This window comes from Chlamydotis macqueenii, chromosome Z (assembly GCF_036417535.1).
Source record: "Chlamydotis macqueenii isolate bChlMac1 chromosome Z, bChlMac1.mat, whole genome shotgun sequence".
Lineage (NCBI taxonomy): Eukaryota > Metazoa > Chordata > Aves > Otidiformes > Otididae > Chlamydotis > Chlamydotis macqueenii.
Genome location: NC_141593.1, coordinates 53,882,509 through 53,898,387, shown reverse-complemented (window position 1 = coordinate 53,898,387; position 15,879 = coordinate 53,882,509). Strand labels below are relative to the sequence as shown.

At 34.5% G+C, this 15,879-nt stretch overlaps 1 protein-coding gene across 1 annotated transcript in view; it reads left to right on the top strand.

Moving 5' to 3' along the window:
- The window catches only part of ADAMTS19 (ADAM metallopeptidase with thrombospondin type 1 motif 19), a 150,432-nt gene that overhangs the window by 82,132 nt on the left and 52,421 nt on the right, over positions 1–15,879 (top strand). Inside the window, exons 9-11 of the mRNA XM_086770465.1 lie at positions 7,016–7,156; positions 8,218–8,368; positions 15,730–15,831. Of these exons, the coding sequence (XP_086626591.1) occupies positions 7,016–7,156; positions 8,218–8,368; positions 15,730–15,831 (394 nt within the window). The remainder of the gene's footprint in view (positions 1–7,015; positions 7,157–8,217; positions 8,369–15,729; positions 15,832–15,879) is intronic.

Below are 15,879 nucleotides of genomic sequence, written 5' to 3'. Positions count from 1 at the left end.
AATAGAGTTGTCCCAGAAAAAGCGGTTACAAGGTCCTTCAGATCACCTTAGATTCTGTCATTCGGTTTTCATGCTTTAGTAACTAAGTTCTATAAAAACTGATAGTTTCTGGTCTTCATGCTTGCATATGAAAGTAGGCATCTGTGTTCTGTTTTCTTGAAGTTATTCTGACTTTAATCAGTTTAGGATCTTATTGGACAGATGGCTATGTCATACCAAACTTCCCAGTGGTCTGGAAATTTTCCAACATAATGCACCTGCAATTAGTGATGACAGAAGAGGGTGCAGTTTATTACATACTTTGCATTTCCACTTACTCCCAGAATTTATATGGTGATTCAAAACTGTAGGAAAAAAAAATAGTTTTGTTTAGTCTAGTCCTAAGAACAGACAGAGGCTCAATAAAGGTGTTATTTTATGCAAACACATCACTACAATGCCTAGTTCAAATCAAGCCTCACTAACCTTTTGTTGGTAGCTAGACAGCTGAAGAAAGAAACAACTCAGAAAGACATGAAGCACTGAGACAATGAAGTAGCACTGCATCAGCATTTTTAGTAAGTTAAAAGATACGGTAATTTTGTACTTGAAATTTAGAAGATTAGTCAACTCTTTTTCTAGTAAGGTATTAAGGTTTCCATTTCTGCCAGACTATATTGTTTCAGGATGGATTTATAGTTAATTTTCCTTAGAATAGCATTTGTGAACTGAACAGTTAGTAACTGAACAACAGCTTGCGGGATGCATAAGCTTAAGTAATAGTCTCATACATTTAAAATAGCTATGAAAAAGTTATCAAAAGATCATAATAATGTTAATGTTTTTTATTAATAAGGAGACTAATTTTTTTTTTAAATTGATCTGTTCACTGAATACCTGATAGATCAAAATCTTTTTTCCTGATTACATATTTTTAATTTGAAGACATTATATGTTAATGTTTTTTCTTGGCATAAGATATAAGATTAGTCATAAACTGTAGACATAATTGTTTATCCTGAAATACTGCAGTTTACATGATGTGGCATGGGTATTATATTTGCCAGAGGTGAATACTTTTCCTGTATTATATACTCTCTGTAAAAACTTCAGCAAGGGTCCTTCTGTATCTTCACGTTATGATGCTAAATACATCTGTCACATCAAAGCTTTAAATTATTTATGTACTTAAGTCAAAGGACCATGACACCATGCTGTGTCTAGATCCAGCCTCTTGAGGCATGGTGGTAGAAGTGTTGGAGTGATAGAGAAGGTGGCAGCTGTTTGGTGAAAGGTACAAACTCAACTGGGCAGTAGCATGTGGTATATGTTAATATCCATATTTTAATATAGGTGTTGTATTTTTTACCCAACTGTTTTAAGACTGAAAGTGTGATCTGAGTTGCCAATATCCTAGAGAGCAATGATTCACAGAAGAGAAATACTGATTGCCTAAAGATACTTATTTTGATTTTTTTTTCTTTTTATCATTGAATTACTAACACTAAGACTGAAGTTTCCTTGTCCAGTACATTCTTCATTTGAAGACAAAGTTTTTTCCAAAGGAAATAATCTTCTACCTTTTAACGTCATCGTTTTTCTGTTTTTCTGTAGCTGGGTTACTTGCCTTTCAGTTCACTTTAAGCTAAATAATTCATTACAAGTTGAGCCACCTGTCTTATCCCATTTACGCAATAATCTGTGAAGCCCTGATATGTTTTAAAACACTTACCAAAAAATCATATAAGTATTATTATTTAACTCACTGGGATTTAAAAAAAAAAAAAAATCAATGTATAGTAATGCTTTTTTTGCATTAAGTCTATAAAATAGCATATGAAAACCTGCTACTAGTCTGTTTGTTTACATAATTTTCTCTGTAAAGATAGCAATGTGATAACACTTTACTTTTTTGTTGGAAAAGTGTAATACAAGTACTAACAAAGCAGTGCAGCTTCCATGTTCCTGTCTGTGATAGCCAAATTTGTGTTATTTTCACTTATCAAATACATCCCTGTGATACTGTGATATGCAAAATTTCAGATTAGGCATTGTTGGACAATCTTTGTACTATTAAATGCCATGTAAGCTTTTAAACCTTGTTATTTCCAAGTGCATAGTTTAAAAAGTTTTGATCTTTCTAGCATAGTATTGCACATAACGATGAAAAAAAACCAAAACTGTGGAAATAAGGAGGATAGTACTTGGTAATTAATAATAATTTAAAATGATCCTTATTTTTATTTTTAAAAGCAATATAATCCATTGTATGTTTGTGATTTATTTGCCATAATGGAAAAAAAAAACCCTTATGGGACAATTATCTGTAGGACAATCATTGTAATAACTTTACAAATGCTATCTAGCTATCATTTATAAAAATGTGAATTTTGAAAGAAATTAGATGGCATCCTGTTCCTGTCAAACCTCACAGGTATAAATAGACAGCAGCAGCATTCGGAGGTTTATTATCTCCTTCACAAAGGGAAAGTTTTTTCAGTAATTAAAATTCTGTTGTGCACTTAAACTAGTACTATTATCCTGGATCTGCCATTTACATTCATCATTCCTCTGCTGCTCCTATCTCCTGGGCTGAACTGTTATCTTTTAGGATTTGGGAATCTCTTTATCATACTGACTATTCAACAACCTACTGCTGTTTCCTTGGGTACTTGCTTTTGTGGTTTTCCTAATCTATCTCTTATTTCCTAACCTTTCTAATGTTAGTGACTCTAAAACGTTGAACGATGGTAGTTCTCTTTAATTTTTTTAATTCTAGGGTGGGTTTTTTTTTTGTTCACAGAACTCTTCCAATTAATTGCTCCTATCTTAAGTTTTTGGTACTACTTAGTCTTTGTGCCTGCTTTGCCTGTTTCTGGTTTAACAGCATCATTCTTGTTAGACTGCACTACCATGCATTTAAGTGGAACGTGGTGGTGATAACCAGGTCATCATCTGCCACTTGCAAAGCACAATGAAAATAATGAATAAACAATAAAGAGTTTTCCACCTGGGAGAGTGTGGGGTCACTGAGCAAATTCATTATGTCATGAATGTAGCGCATGTAGGAGAATTTTGGAGTCCTGTACTAGAAGTGGTATAAAATAGCTCTTTACATTGCAGACCCAATTTTTTCCAGAAGGTGTGTTCATAGCCTTATTTTACTTATTTAAATATAGCATAATGATTGAGGACCCTTTTTTGAGACTTAAAGGAGCTTTTATTTCTTAATACTGTGCTATAATAAAATAAAATCAAAGCGTGGTACTTGGTACTTTTTCAGTTTATGAGTTGACACTGGAATCATTTTATGCCTGTAAGAATATAACCTGTTCCTGTGATAGCGGGAGAGATGCTGTCATCTATCTTGGATCCAGCTGTGTGCAGATAATTGCAGCAGTAGTGAATTGTAAAATAATTATTTTTTAACTGAAAAATTGAACTACTAAATGTTTCGTATCTTCGATGGCCTGAGTTGTTAATTATGACTTCTAAGCACAGAGAAATTAAAGATGTTTCCTTGTACTATTCCTGCTGCTCATTAAACATCAACAAGGATCATCCTCAGAATTTAGCAGAGGTTGTTCCAACTTTCTGTGTGATATCACAAAAAAAAATCTGGCAATGTTTTTAAACAAGTTTTAGAGGTTTTATTAGATAAAAATATTTTTTCAGTTGGCTTGACAACCATGTATAATGGTAGTGGAGTTTATTTGACCAAGGCTCTTTGTCAAAATACTTTTAAACTGAGATTATTAAAATACAGTTTAGTTGCATAATGTGAGTTGAAATATTGCTAATATTTTAGTTAGGGAATGCATTCCATAGGATGCTTCCTACTTTCCTATTGTGTCTGACATATATAATCTTTAACCAGAATGGGTGGAGCATTTTTATGTATCAGTGAAAAAATAACACTTCTGTTCCTAAAACAGAATTTTATTTATTTCTTTGTAGAGATGATCTACTACTCGTTAAAGTACAGTACTGTCTTCTTTGTTAATTAAGCTTTTTCAGACTGTTATAAAGTTATCCTCTTACCCAAACTCCTTTGTCTTCTTCCCACATGCACATAGTGTTGCTTTACTCTTGCCTGAGGCTGAGTGATCACAGCTGTGGCAGAGAGGAGTTATGGTCAGAGAAGGCAATGTGCCCAGTGCTAGCTTAATAAATTCTATAGGGAGAGCACAGAACAGCACCTAACATGGATACAGTTTCTGCAGTGCCTTTGTATTAGTGAAAGGATGTAGTTGTCTCTTTCATGTAGACAGTACAGAAAGGAAGAAAATACCATGCCCACCAGTGTGAACATTGAATATTGTTATATCCTTGCTTATTAATGAAAAAGTAGATACACATGCTTGCATTACTACTGTCTTGGTGGATAGGAAGGTAGCAGTGACTGTTCAGCTTCTTTCTTTCACCACACACATAATGTGATGTGGTAAAATAAATCAGAAGTCAATACTACTGCATATCTACTTTTATGTGGTCTTGTAATTGATACTAAGTCAGATAAAAATATGCAGTCATGACCATGCTATAGAAGAAATCAACAGTATGTTCTGAGGAAAAGACTTCTGAGAATGTTTAAGAGCAGATTCTCTTGCTACTTTGGCATACTCCTCACATACTGTCTTGTGATTTAGTTAGTTGATGTTAAAACAGTGACCCGTGCTTCCCTTTTGAAGTAGCTATTCACGCTGATAGTCAAAGACTTCGATACTGGTCTTCACTACTTGCTGGGTATTTTGTTACAACAAAGGAGGTGGAAGCGTATTGAGAAATGAATCCTGTTGGATTAGTGCAGATATTTTGAACTACATTTGGCTGTCAAAGCAGAATAGGAGAAGTGTTACAAAAGTATAGCAGCTGAAGTATTGGAAGACTGTTGTAATTAGATTTTTTTTATTAGTGCTTAGTGTTGCTGGTATACACCATTGTTATAAGTACGATAGTTTTTACTACTTCTTATCTTAAAAGACAATGTTGTCCTCAGAATTCACGTACTGATATGTATATCAGTATACAGACCGCTTCTGTGGTAGTAGTTTGGAAAAAAGGGTTATATTTGATGTTTGTATGTAACGGTGACTAGTGGAGTTGGTTTATGAAACAGCAAAGTTTTGTTTCAACTCAGCACACATTTTTCTGTGTGATTTTACAGACTAGTTGGTGACAAAGACTCATTTAAAAAATTGCTCTTTAGAGTGGATGGAAAATAATAGTAATCATAAATTATTTTTAAATTTTTACATTTTAAAAATGTTTTAAATAACATACAAATGTGTTAATTCCCACTCTGCATAAATGAGAGCCATCAATTCTGTAATAAATTATATTAAAAAGATTTTATGCAATTGCAAATGCTTTATTTCAAATCATAGTATATATATGATACTGATAAATGAATACTTTTGCAGTGAGGAAGTATATATCTTGAGGAGCTGTGAGCAAAATCTATTTCTTGTGCAGTCAGCAAAGTAAAGTGTCATTAGATTTTCTGTGTATTTTTCCATAGTTCTTACAGATAGAACTCTGGAGGTAAAGACATTTCAAATTTGGCATATGAGGCATGTAAGAAGAATGTAAGTAGAGTGCAAGGGCACTTTGCTGTAGTTGTTTTGTCCTGTTCAGGCAGTTCAGAAAAAGACAGAACATAAGATGAGAGTTAAACAGATTTGTTTACCTTGGTTACACTGTTTACAACTAACAAAATTACCCGATTCATCCACAGGCAGCTGTTGCAGTGCTCCAGATTGTGGGGTGTACACGTCGCTGTAAAAGACTGAGCACTCTGATAGGCAAGATAAAGCCTCACACGGTCTTTAAATTCATTTCATTAGTAAACAGAAGGCAGTGCAGTTTGCAAAACTGTACAAAATTTGATCTAATCATGAGGGGTTTTGGGGTAGAACGGAGAAGAAAAGTGAGCTGGTGTTTTCAGTGATGGGTGGTGGGCCCTCTTCGCCTTGGGAATTGCAGTGTGATGAAATATAGAGAAGCATGATGTACTCTAGTTTTTCTACAGAAGCGACAAACTTCTGTCTTTGCAATTTGACTGTTCTTTGGCTGAAGGAATCAATACAAGGTATAATGAAGCTTTATTCACTCTAAAGCTTTGCTTTTCTGCGGTGCAGACTAGGGCTGCAAAATTCCAGCATCTCTTTGAATGCAATGCTCTGGAGAGTAGTCCCATGCTCATTTATAGATCTTCAAGAACAGCTGAGAGTATTTAATTTATTTTTCTTAATACCAGTCAAGCATGTATCCACTTAGCTAATTTTGAAAACTTTATTTTTATTTAAGTCTATCTTCTTTACTCTTTTTACTGATTGTGAATGAGAGTGACAGTAAGCCTTCACTCCAGTTAAAGTAGCAGCTTCCAGCAGATTTTTAGTGGAATTTTTCATTGGAGTGCCCCATGTGAGAACTCACTGGGATGTATACGCATGCTCAGTCTTTAAAATCAAAATCTGTTGAGTTGCTTCATCAGTGTTATTCCTAACAGTAGGCATTAAAAACATATTTAGGTAATTTTTCTTTATACATAATAATTATACATTGAACTATTAAGCATTTTACTATTCTGCAAAAATTTCAACAAGCCAGTTCCATAGAGAATTAAGATAAGATCACTGCCAAAATAATGCGTGATTCACTGATCTCAAAATGTGGATTTCCAGTATTTTTGTTGCCCGGTAGTGAGAGAAGTACAGTTCATTAAACCTGCAGTAGTTATGCAGTTCTGAACATTCAAAAAGTTGTCCAAAGTATATATCAGAGAGCTGATTAGAATGTAATATTTCTCATAAAATGAATGAGGCTTTACTTTCACCTTTCAGTATAGAATTGTCCTTCAATGGTTCCATGTACTTCTGTGAGAGATATCATGGGAAAAAATCAAGAGATTTCCTATGTGTAATATACATGATTTTTTTCATAGCCTCTTGCAAGAGTTTTAATTATAAACATTTTGAAAACAACTTGTTATTTTGCTGTGCTTTGTTTTATTTTTAATAACTTCAAAATGTAGCATGGGGATAAACCACGACAATGACCACCCATCCTGTGCAGATGGTCTCCATATCATGTCTGGGGAGTGGATTAAAGGACAGAATCTTGGGGATGTTTCATGGTCTCGGTGCAGCAGGGAAGATCTGGAAAGATTTCTCAGGTATATAATTAAAGAAAAAGAACTCTTACTGCATGTAATTTACAAATTGTTACAGTAAATATCCTGAAATAACAAGTTTTCAATATTTTTTACCACTTGTATGGGAGATTTGTGTTTGCATGGTCCATCAAAACAATCTAAATAATCATGAACTATATAGTATTTGATAGATTGATTAAAATCTAACTGTTTTCAGCAGTTATTTGTATTTCTGTATTTTCATGTGTTAATGTATATGATTATATCTATATATACTTACATATGCATTTTATATAGATGTAAATGTGTATAAAATATATTAATAAGCTATATATTTAAGAATGCTGGACACTATGTTGATTCTCTGATCTATGTTGTGCCATTCAATATCAAACCATGCAGTATAGTTACATTGTTAATATTTTAAATAGAAATTTACTGTGCAATATTTAATAGAGAATAGTATACCTAGAATATAGGAATAGTTAGTATAAGTCAGATGTGTCAGTCTGACACATTTGTACTGAATCTGGGCAGAGATCAAGACCATGACTTGGTGCTTTTAACAGGTGTAAGTATTTTCAAATATTTTTTCTTCGGTTTTTGAGAAAAGTTATATTTCTGGCTACCAGCTCAGAAATTTATCTATTTTTAAATGTATATCTGTATATAATCTGAAGAGATTAATTCGAGCTCCTGCTGGGTGTGAAAACTAAGCTACACAACTGCCTGTGCATTGTAAGTTGTCTACTTTTTAACAATGTTGTAAATCTCTATCCAAACCTTAATCAGTTAAGTAAATTTTACACTAAAATATTGTCCTGCACTTTCCTGAAATTCCTATTATAGCTGATAAATTCCGTTGTCATTCTGTAAATGTGCAGCATAGAATGCACTATTAGCTAATATCAAGTAAGGCATATTAATTTATACGGAGTCATTTCTCTGAATGACAGCCCAATGCTGACAAATAAAAAGATCTTAAGCATCCACATTTTTCTAATGTCGAATGCATGTTTAAGTCGACATTACAATCAGACTCTCTAGAATTGCTCAGTGTATGAATCTCTGCACATTGCCAGGTCAAAGGCCAGTAACTGTCTGCTACAGACGAATCCTCAGAGCCTCAATTCTGTGATTATTCCCTCCAAGCTCCCAGGAATGACGTACACTGCAGATGAACAGTGTCAGATTCTTTTTGGACCAACCGCTTCCTTCTGCCAAGAAATGCAGGTAAGGATGGGTGTATACTATGGAAAATATACCTACCAAGTAATTTTCAGTGAGAGATGTTTTTGTGCATGTGTTTGAGAGAAAGATAACATAGCACCTTTGAAACAATAAATTTACACTTTGCTTTCTGAAGTTACTATGAACATTTTCATTTTTTAATCTTGTAAGGCTTGCTTTGGATCTCCAAATATCCTGAATCATGTTGAATCATATCATACCACTGCTATATTCCTTGTATTCTAGAAATAGAAAATGTCATAGTGTGAAGTCACCTCATTGCAGCAAATGGAATATTTGCGATGTAGTCCACTGGGACGAGATTTCACATGTAGGTTCCATTTCATTATGTTTTGGGTATTGAACCTCCATATCTAATCTTCAGTAAAGTACGCTGTGCCTGTGCAAGCTCTGAGGGAGAATAGTGGTGTTAGCTGGGCTCTCTGTATCCCTTAATATACCCTCCCTCCCAGCAGGTCCCCTGTGAGCCCTAGCAGATCTGTGCAATAGGGGTTCCAGTACTTAAGTGAGTTTGCTGACCTTGCTTCATGACATTGCATTGAGCAGTGTCACTGTATAGTAACCTTGAAAAGACAGATTAATAAAATTGGAGAGCACTTAATAATTCTATGGCTTAATGGTAGTAGACATCTTGTTGAAGAAGCATTTTTAGAACTGGTTTAACAGAGAAAAATAATCCTTTAATGTCCTTGTACTTAGGACAAGTACTAAACATGTTGGATACCCTTGAGAAGGTAACTAAGACAAGATAGGGAGATGATATTACTAATGTATAAAGAGCATGGAGTATGGGTTGCTAGAATGAGGGCTTGGAGGAATTGTGAAATAAAATTTCAGCAGGCTCAAAGCAGACAAATAGGCTGGAAAGTTCAGTAATATTTAATATGAAAGCATAATTCCTTGGTCCTTTAGTTCTTTAGTTCTCTTAATCTTTTTAGCTTGGACATAGTACTCTTTCTTTAGTGAGTTTCAGTGAGAGTAGTTTTTATCCTAAAGATTCTCAAATGAAACATTGGAATACATGTATGACTACTGCAAGGCATAGTTGAAAAAAGGAGTTGTAGATTACTGGTCATTATTTTAGCTGTTGTATTGAAAACATTTTCACTCCAAGAGAAGAGCAGTAGAACTCAATATAACAATTCTACAGATGTTCTTAATTAATTTCCAAGTGCTTTTTTCATGAATTGCAATCTGTTTCTTGGTTTTTTGGGACTTTGTTTTCAATTAAAATATGTGATTTTGGTTTCTTATTCTTTGTAAACTTATTTTGAACAAGAAAATGGTACAGCATTAGCCTATTATTTCTTCTTAGTCTTATTTACTGGGTAGAAGAAATTAAAAAGTAATTGAAGAGATAGTCAAACCTGGAGACTTGCTTTATATGCTTTTAATTTCTGTGGGCACTTCCTCTCCTTTAATACCTTTGTGTTTAGTTCTAATTCAGGCATTTAAATACAGGTAGCCAAGTGGTCCTGTGCCTGTTGTGTTTCATTCACAGATGCAGTGAGTATCCTTCTCCTGAGGTTCTGACTGCAGAGTTTCTTTGTTTTTCATTATTATTTTAGAAATGTTAGGAAGTTAAATTCCATTAATACTACACTGGTAATGTTCAACCGCTTCCACAGAGAGTACTTAGGCTCTGAGTGCTGGTACCTAATTATCCATTTCTAATCATCTTCAATAATTTTCTCCTGACATTTTGTATGTAAAAGGACATATTTCATCTAAATAACTATCATCTTTTTTTTTTCCCCATGTACTGGATCACTACTTTATATTAAAATGGTTAATTTAGGAAAATTCCTATTAAGAATTAATATTAAGATAACATAGTAACTTAAATCCAAAGATATGAGGGCTTACTTTGAAGAAAAATCTAGTAATGATGCAAGACAATACAAAAGGCCAATGGTTTTTTCAACTATTCTTTTTTTTTTTCTGAGAAACTGTGATTCAATTTTCAGTTTTCTTCACAAACCAAGTCTCTTCCTTGATAACTTTATCATCTTAACAGTAAGAAAAAGAGAGCTTGATAACTTGTTCTGAGAAGAGAGCAAGGGGAAGAACCTTCTGCAGTTTCACTGAAATACTCTCCAGCCCTGGTAATACTGAACCAGAAATAATATAAGCAAATACTGAACCACAAAATTATTGTAATGCATCTTTAAGAGCTTTGGGACTATTAGAAATTCCGTAAAAATTAATAAAGACTAAGGATAGAATTGAGAAAATCTAGTGAGGGCATTTAGGCAGAAAATAAGTTCTCCAAAACTCCACTGCCAACCTCTATAACATCACCTTGTTGATTTTCCTCTGTATTCTTTTGTCTGGAAGCAAAATCTACACTCTTACTTTCCCCGCAACAAAAAAAAATCCAAGAAATTTGATCCTCAGACTGTAGACCTGAAGAGTTAGTTACAGCAAGCTTAGGCACTGTATTCAGATCTCCTTCTTTTGTTCTCTGCTGTGGGTCTTAAATTTAGCTCTCTGGTATGGAAGTTTCGAGTATCCTAGTCCCACTAAATAAGATTTCTATGGTGAAGAGAAACTCAGAGCAATAGATAAAGCACAGCCCAAAGGATAAGAAGGCTGTCCCACTCTTACATATGTTTCTTCTATATATGGAGATAAACAAAAAAAGAAGTGTTGCAATTTAAATTGGGCTAGAATTAAGGTGTATAAACTTTCCAGAAATCCTTCATGAGTTCTAGTACATAGACCGTGCAACACTGACATTGTCTAACTGCAAAGTGCAGTTAGTCAGTAGCTGATTTTATAATCTCACTCTGAAACAGGAGGCTGTTAGATGGAAATAATCTGATTTTAACCTACCAAATAATTACATTTTACATATTAGAAAGGTGACTGAAAGTTCACTGTGTTGATTGTGCAGATTATTGTGGCTCCCATTAGAGAAGCCAACATTTATAAGACTTTTTAAAATTGAATACAGTAATTCATTAGTTACAGTATTAATTTATTAAAATAATTATTTTGTTACACATTGGCAACTACTGAATTTTCCATGAAATCCAAACTACTTTCTTTTATCTCAGTATACAGTCTTCTACTCTGCCAGTAACTGGCAGTTTACTGGGGTTACAGTTGTTGTCCACAGGCCAGGAAATGAGAGAGAAACATACCCCCTGAAGGTTCATTTAAACTTCAGTAAATCCAACAATTTATAGCTCAGGATTTATTGGATACATTCTGAATTCTGATACATACTGCTGAACAGTTCACAACTGTAACTATGTAAAAGATAAATTATGAACTATGTCCGAGTCTTACATTTTTTGTGACTGGAAGATAATTTGGTAAGCAGACTTCCATGCAATCTTTTGCATTAAGCAAGTATGTTTCATACATAACAGTTATTCAGCTAAGAAAACAATTGAGTAATGATGGAAAATAATTTTCTTAATGATCTAAAAATAATCCACAAATATCAGTGGTACAATCAATAATGCATTTCTGCTGAGATGTAATTTTCTACAAATATTATTACTGAGGAGCACTTTAGGATAATTTACAGTCACATTACATGGCAACCTCTGAGAAACACTACAGATGCCAATAATTTCCCTTGCTATCAGGAACTCCTCTTTATGATTTAATGGCTAAAACCAAGGACTGAAGGGAGCAATGAGGGCCTACTCCCATATTTTCCTAAGTGAGCTCCTCCTATTCCTCTTTCATGAATGGTGTCCAGACTTTATTTTTATATTTTCATCTTTATTTCAAAGATTTTTTTTCATACCCTAAGCAGAATTTATAGAGCTTAGAGAAAAGTGTGAGAGGATCTCAGAGTACAAGATTTATACCATGTCACCATGCTTATCTTGTAAGGGAGCCAAGTTTGCTTTTATGCGCATGGTGTCTCACACAAGAATCAAGTAGACTCTAACATTATTTTACGTAACAGATAGTGAGATCATGGCCCAGAAGTACTTCTTGATGATTAAATGTGATTGTAGAACTGGACAATTTAATATAATTGTTGAACTATTAAATCTTGGCTTTTAAGATTAAAGTCCAGGATGCAAATGCTATCTAGTCAGTTCCACTAAAACAATTCTTGTCATAACACAGCTGTGATCTTTTCAAAGGAGCAGGAAACTGGTTATATTTCATGGTGATTTTTAAGGCATTTCAGGGAAAGATCACAATGAAATGAACAAAAGCCATGGAAATATTATAGCCCTGTCCTCATCTCCACCACCACACTTTAAACAACCTTGACTTTGCACAAGTGCAGTTCTGAAATGCTCTTTTTGTCTCTGTTCTTTCCTCTCAACTGGGCCTTCTTTCCAGATGCTTATATGATTGGAGAAGCATCCCTCTCATACACACAGTTCTGCGTCACTCTTCATTCAAAAGCACCACCTAAAAGCTGGAATGGCCTCTGCTATTTCTGTAGTACCTTGTGACTTTCATGTTGTATTTACCAGATTTTGCTGTTAAAAACTCATGATTAACACATTCTTTCAGAAAAAAAAAAATCCGTTGTGTGTGCTTGACAATACTTTGTTTTCCAATGTGTACACAATAAAATATTTTACAGGTTGTGAATAGTCTAAGATCGTGAGTATAAATTTATAATCTCCAACAACTTTTACTTCCTTTGGCTAGTCTAAAAAAACTGTAATACCTGTTGAACTGTGTTTATGATAGATAACTAGTAAACCTCTGTGAATGTTAACTTAGCTATCTTGATTTTGGCTGAATGAAATTTTCTTGCCAAAGGAATAAACTTCTGGTTTAGAAGTTTGTACTCGGATTTTGAAGTGACTATAATACTGACACTAGCCTCCAGATTTCTGTTAGTTTTCAAATCAGTCCTGATCTGCAGCATTGCAGGTTGCTAATGAAAAAAACAAGTTGTGTATCGTGATTTTTCCCCAGCCACATGCAGAAATCCCCAAATGTCAAAAGTTAAATAGTGACAGTAGTCTCCATTTCTCTTATTTCTGCAGCAGAAGTACAGTCTGAAGAGTAACTAAAGAGTCTGTTTGTGATTTGACTGAAATGGAAAGCCCAGAAAAAAACTTAGAAGTCATACTCTGATTTTAGTAATTCCATATCTCAATTTTCTTGCGTTTGGGGAATCTCAAAGTCTAGGATGAAATGTTATAGTAATACGGAATACTTATTTTAAACATCGGTGAAGAGAAGTGAGTGGTTTTAGAATACAGTTCACTTAAGGCTCAAAGATATTTCTAGCTGGAGGAGTTAGGATCATGATTCATAAGGAGGTGATATACAAGTATTTGCAGAAAAATGCATATGTATATAAAGCACATTAGCAAGTCAAGCATCTTAATTTGATTTACTTGATTTACTTTACACAGCTCAAGTGCATCTCTATGTTCAAGCATCCAAATCCGTTTAATCTGACTTCATATCTTCCTAAGTTTAGAAAAATTGTTTCTGGATTTCTAAGGAACTGTAGGTTTGTTCTCAGCAATTCCACAGTCATCTGCTAGTGAAATTGAGCACAAGACAGAAGTGTTTAGGGGGAATAAAAAAAGGATAACGTGATAACATACTTTAAAATGGGATGACATAAAGTAAAATTTGACTTTATTTTTTTTAAACCTGGATAGCTTTTCCTCAAATGTAGTCATTGACAAATTAAGATTTAGGTATATGAAAAGAAAAATATTTGAATTAGGAACATTAAAATTGAGTTGTTCCAACAATGTAGTCTGTCATTTCATACTTTGTCTCATCTGCATTGTCTTGTGAAACTGACTGAGAAGTCTTCTTGCTAAGTTTATTTCTTGGCTCTGAAGTTGTATCTTAAAGTGCATGTTTAAAAAAAAATAGAAGAATAAATTATCTTTCTTCCTTGACCAAGAACAGAAATTACAGCTTGATATTTGAAAAATGGTTGTTAAAATTACCCAGAAACAGACTAGGACTTCTGTAGCTATATTTTATAGGCTAACTGTTGTCTTGTTAGTTCACCTTCAGCAACAAAACTCTTACAGGATGAATGAGGAGTGAGTCTAACTGCTGCCATCCTGTCTCTTGTTTCTGTGCAATGCTTCCGACCTCTACAATCTTTGACTTTTTTTGAAAGCTCATGGTACAGACATTTTTAGGTGCCAGACTCCCTCTGGAACTGTCCTGTTCCTTGGTTCAGACACAATCTTTTGTTGAATTATGTTTCCTGTGCCCTAAGACTTTTTTCAAGGTAGCATAAGATTTATCAAACGTTTTTCATGCATAGAGTAAAAGGCACAAAGCCTCTTACTGAGTGTACCAATGTAACAAATCATTTCAGTCACAAAAAGCACGTCTTCTGGGAACTCTGGTTTCAAAAAAAACAGCTGACCTTTATCTTTTATCCTCCCTGCAACCTGTCCCACTCTCCTCATCCTTCTTGACCTTCTTTGGGGATACTATACATGTTTGGGGGAAATCAGTCTGCATGTGCAATAACATTCAGGCCACAGCTGAGCTTCAAATGCCCTCTGTTCACTTCTACCCAGTTTACTAATAAGGGGGGAACAAGACAGCTTTTCTTTCCATCTCTAAAATGCACTACTGACCAGTACCCCTCTCATCTCTCTTCTCTTCTTCCCAGCAAAAATATTTCATCCTGAGTTGTCAGTCTGATTTGTGTCTTCTTTGTGGATATCAGGTTTAATTGGGTTTTGAGATCTTTCTAGAGGAATAAATGAATTCTAGAGGAGTTATGAGTCATTGTAAGAGCGTAAGATAACAGCAATCATTGGGATGGGATGAACAAGGGGAATTTAGATGTCCTAGAAAAGCCTCAAAGTTTCTTACAAACAATTTTTTACGAAGCTTCTGTGAATATAGTTCTATGTAGCTGCACAAAGACTCAGTAGTCCTTTTATATATAGAAATGGAGTAACTTTAAAACATTGGGTTTTGTTGCTAGTGACGGTGCTGTTTTTCTCCCTTTCACATAAAATGAATAAGCACTAAATAAAAGGAGTAAAAATATGAATTAATTTTAAAAATAATTCCCAGAAAGCTCACAACTCTTCCAGTCTCTGGAGGAGAGCATCTGTGCAGTGGTCGCTTCACATCATGAGGCAAAGTCTTCCCCATGTGCTTTGTTAGATCTGCTGTATGCAAAGACCATGACCTCCAGGGTTAGACTTAGAGGGTTCTTCCCCCAGTTTGACTTGTTTGATGTGTTCATGATCAGTGGAACTCTAAGCAGAATATGCCCACATCAGTTTTTGTGCATGTTTAACCTGTCTTTAAACTTCCTTCAGTACCATCAAACTGGTAACTTTATGACAACATTAGCAGATTGCATGTAGGTAGATTTTGTGTTTACCTGTGTGTTTGATTTTCAGCATGTCATTTGTACTGGGTTGTGGTGTAAGGTGGAACATGAGAAGGAGTGCAAAACTAAACTGGATCCACCAATGGATGGAACAGACTGTGACACTGGAAAGGTATGTTTCTGGTGGAAAAGCAATATAAATTATATTGAACACTTTACA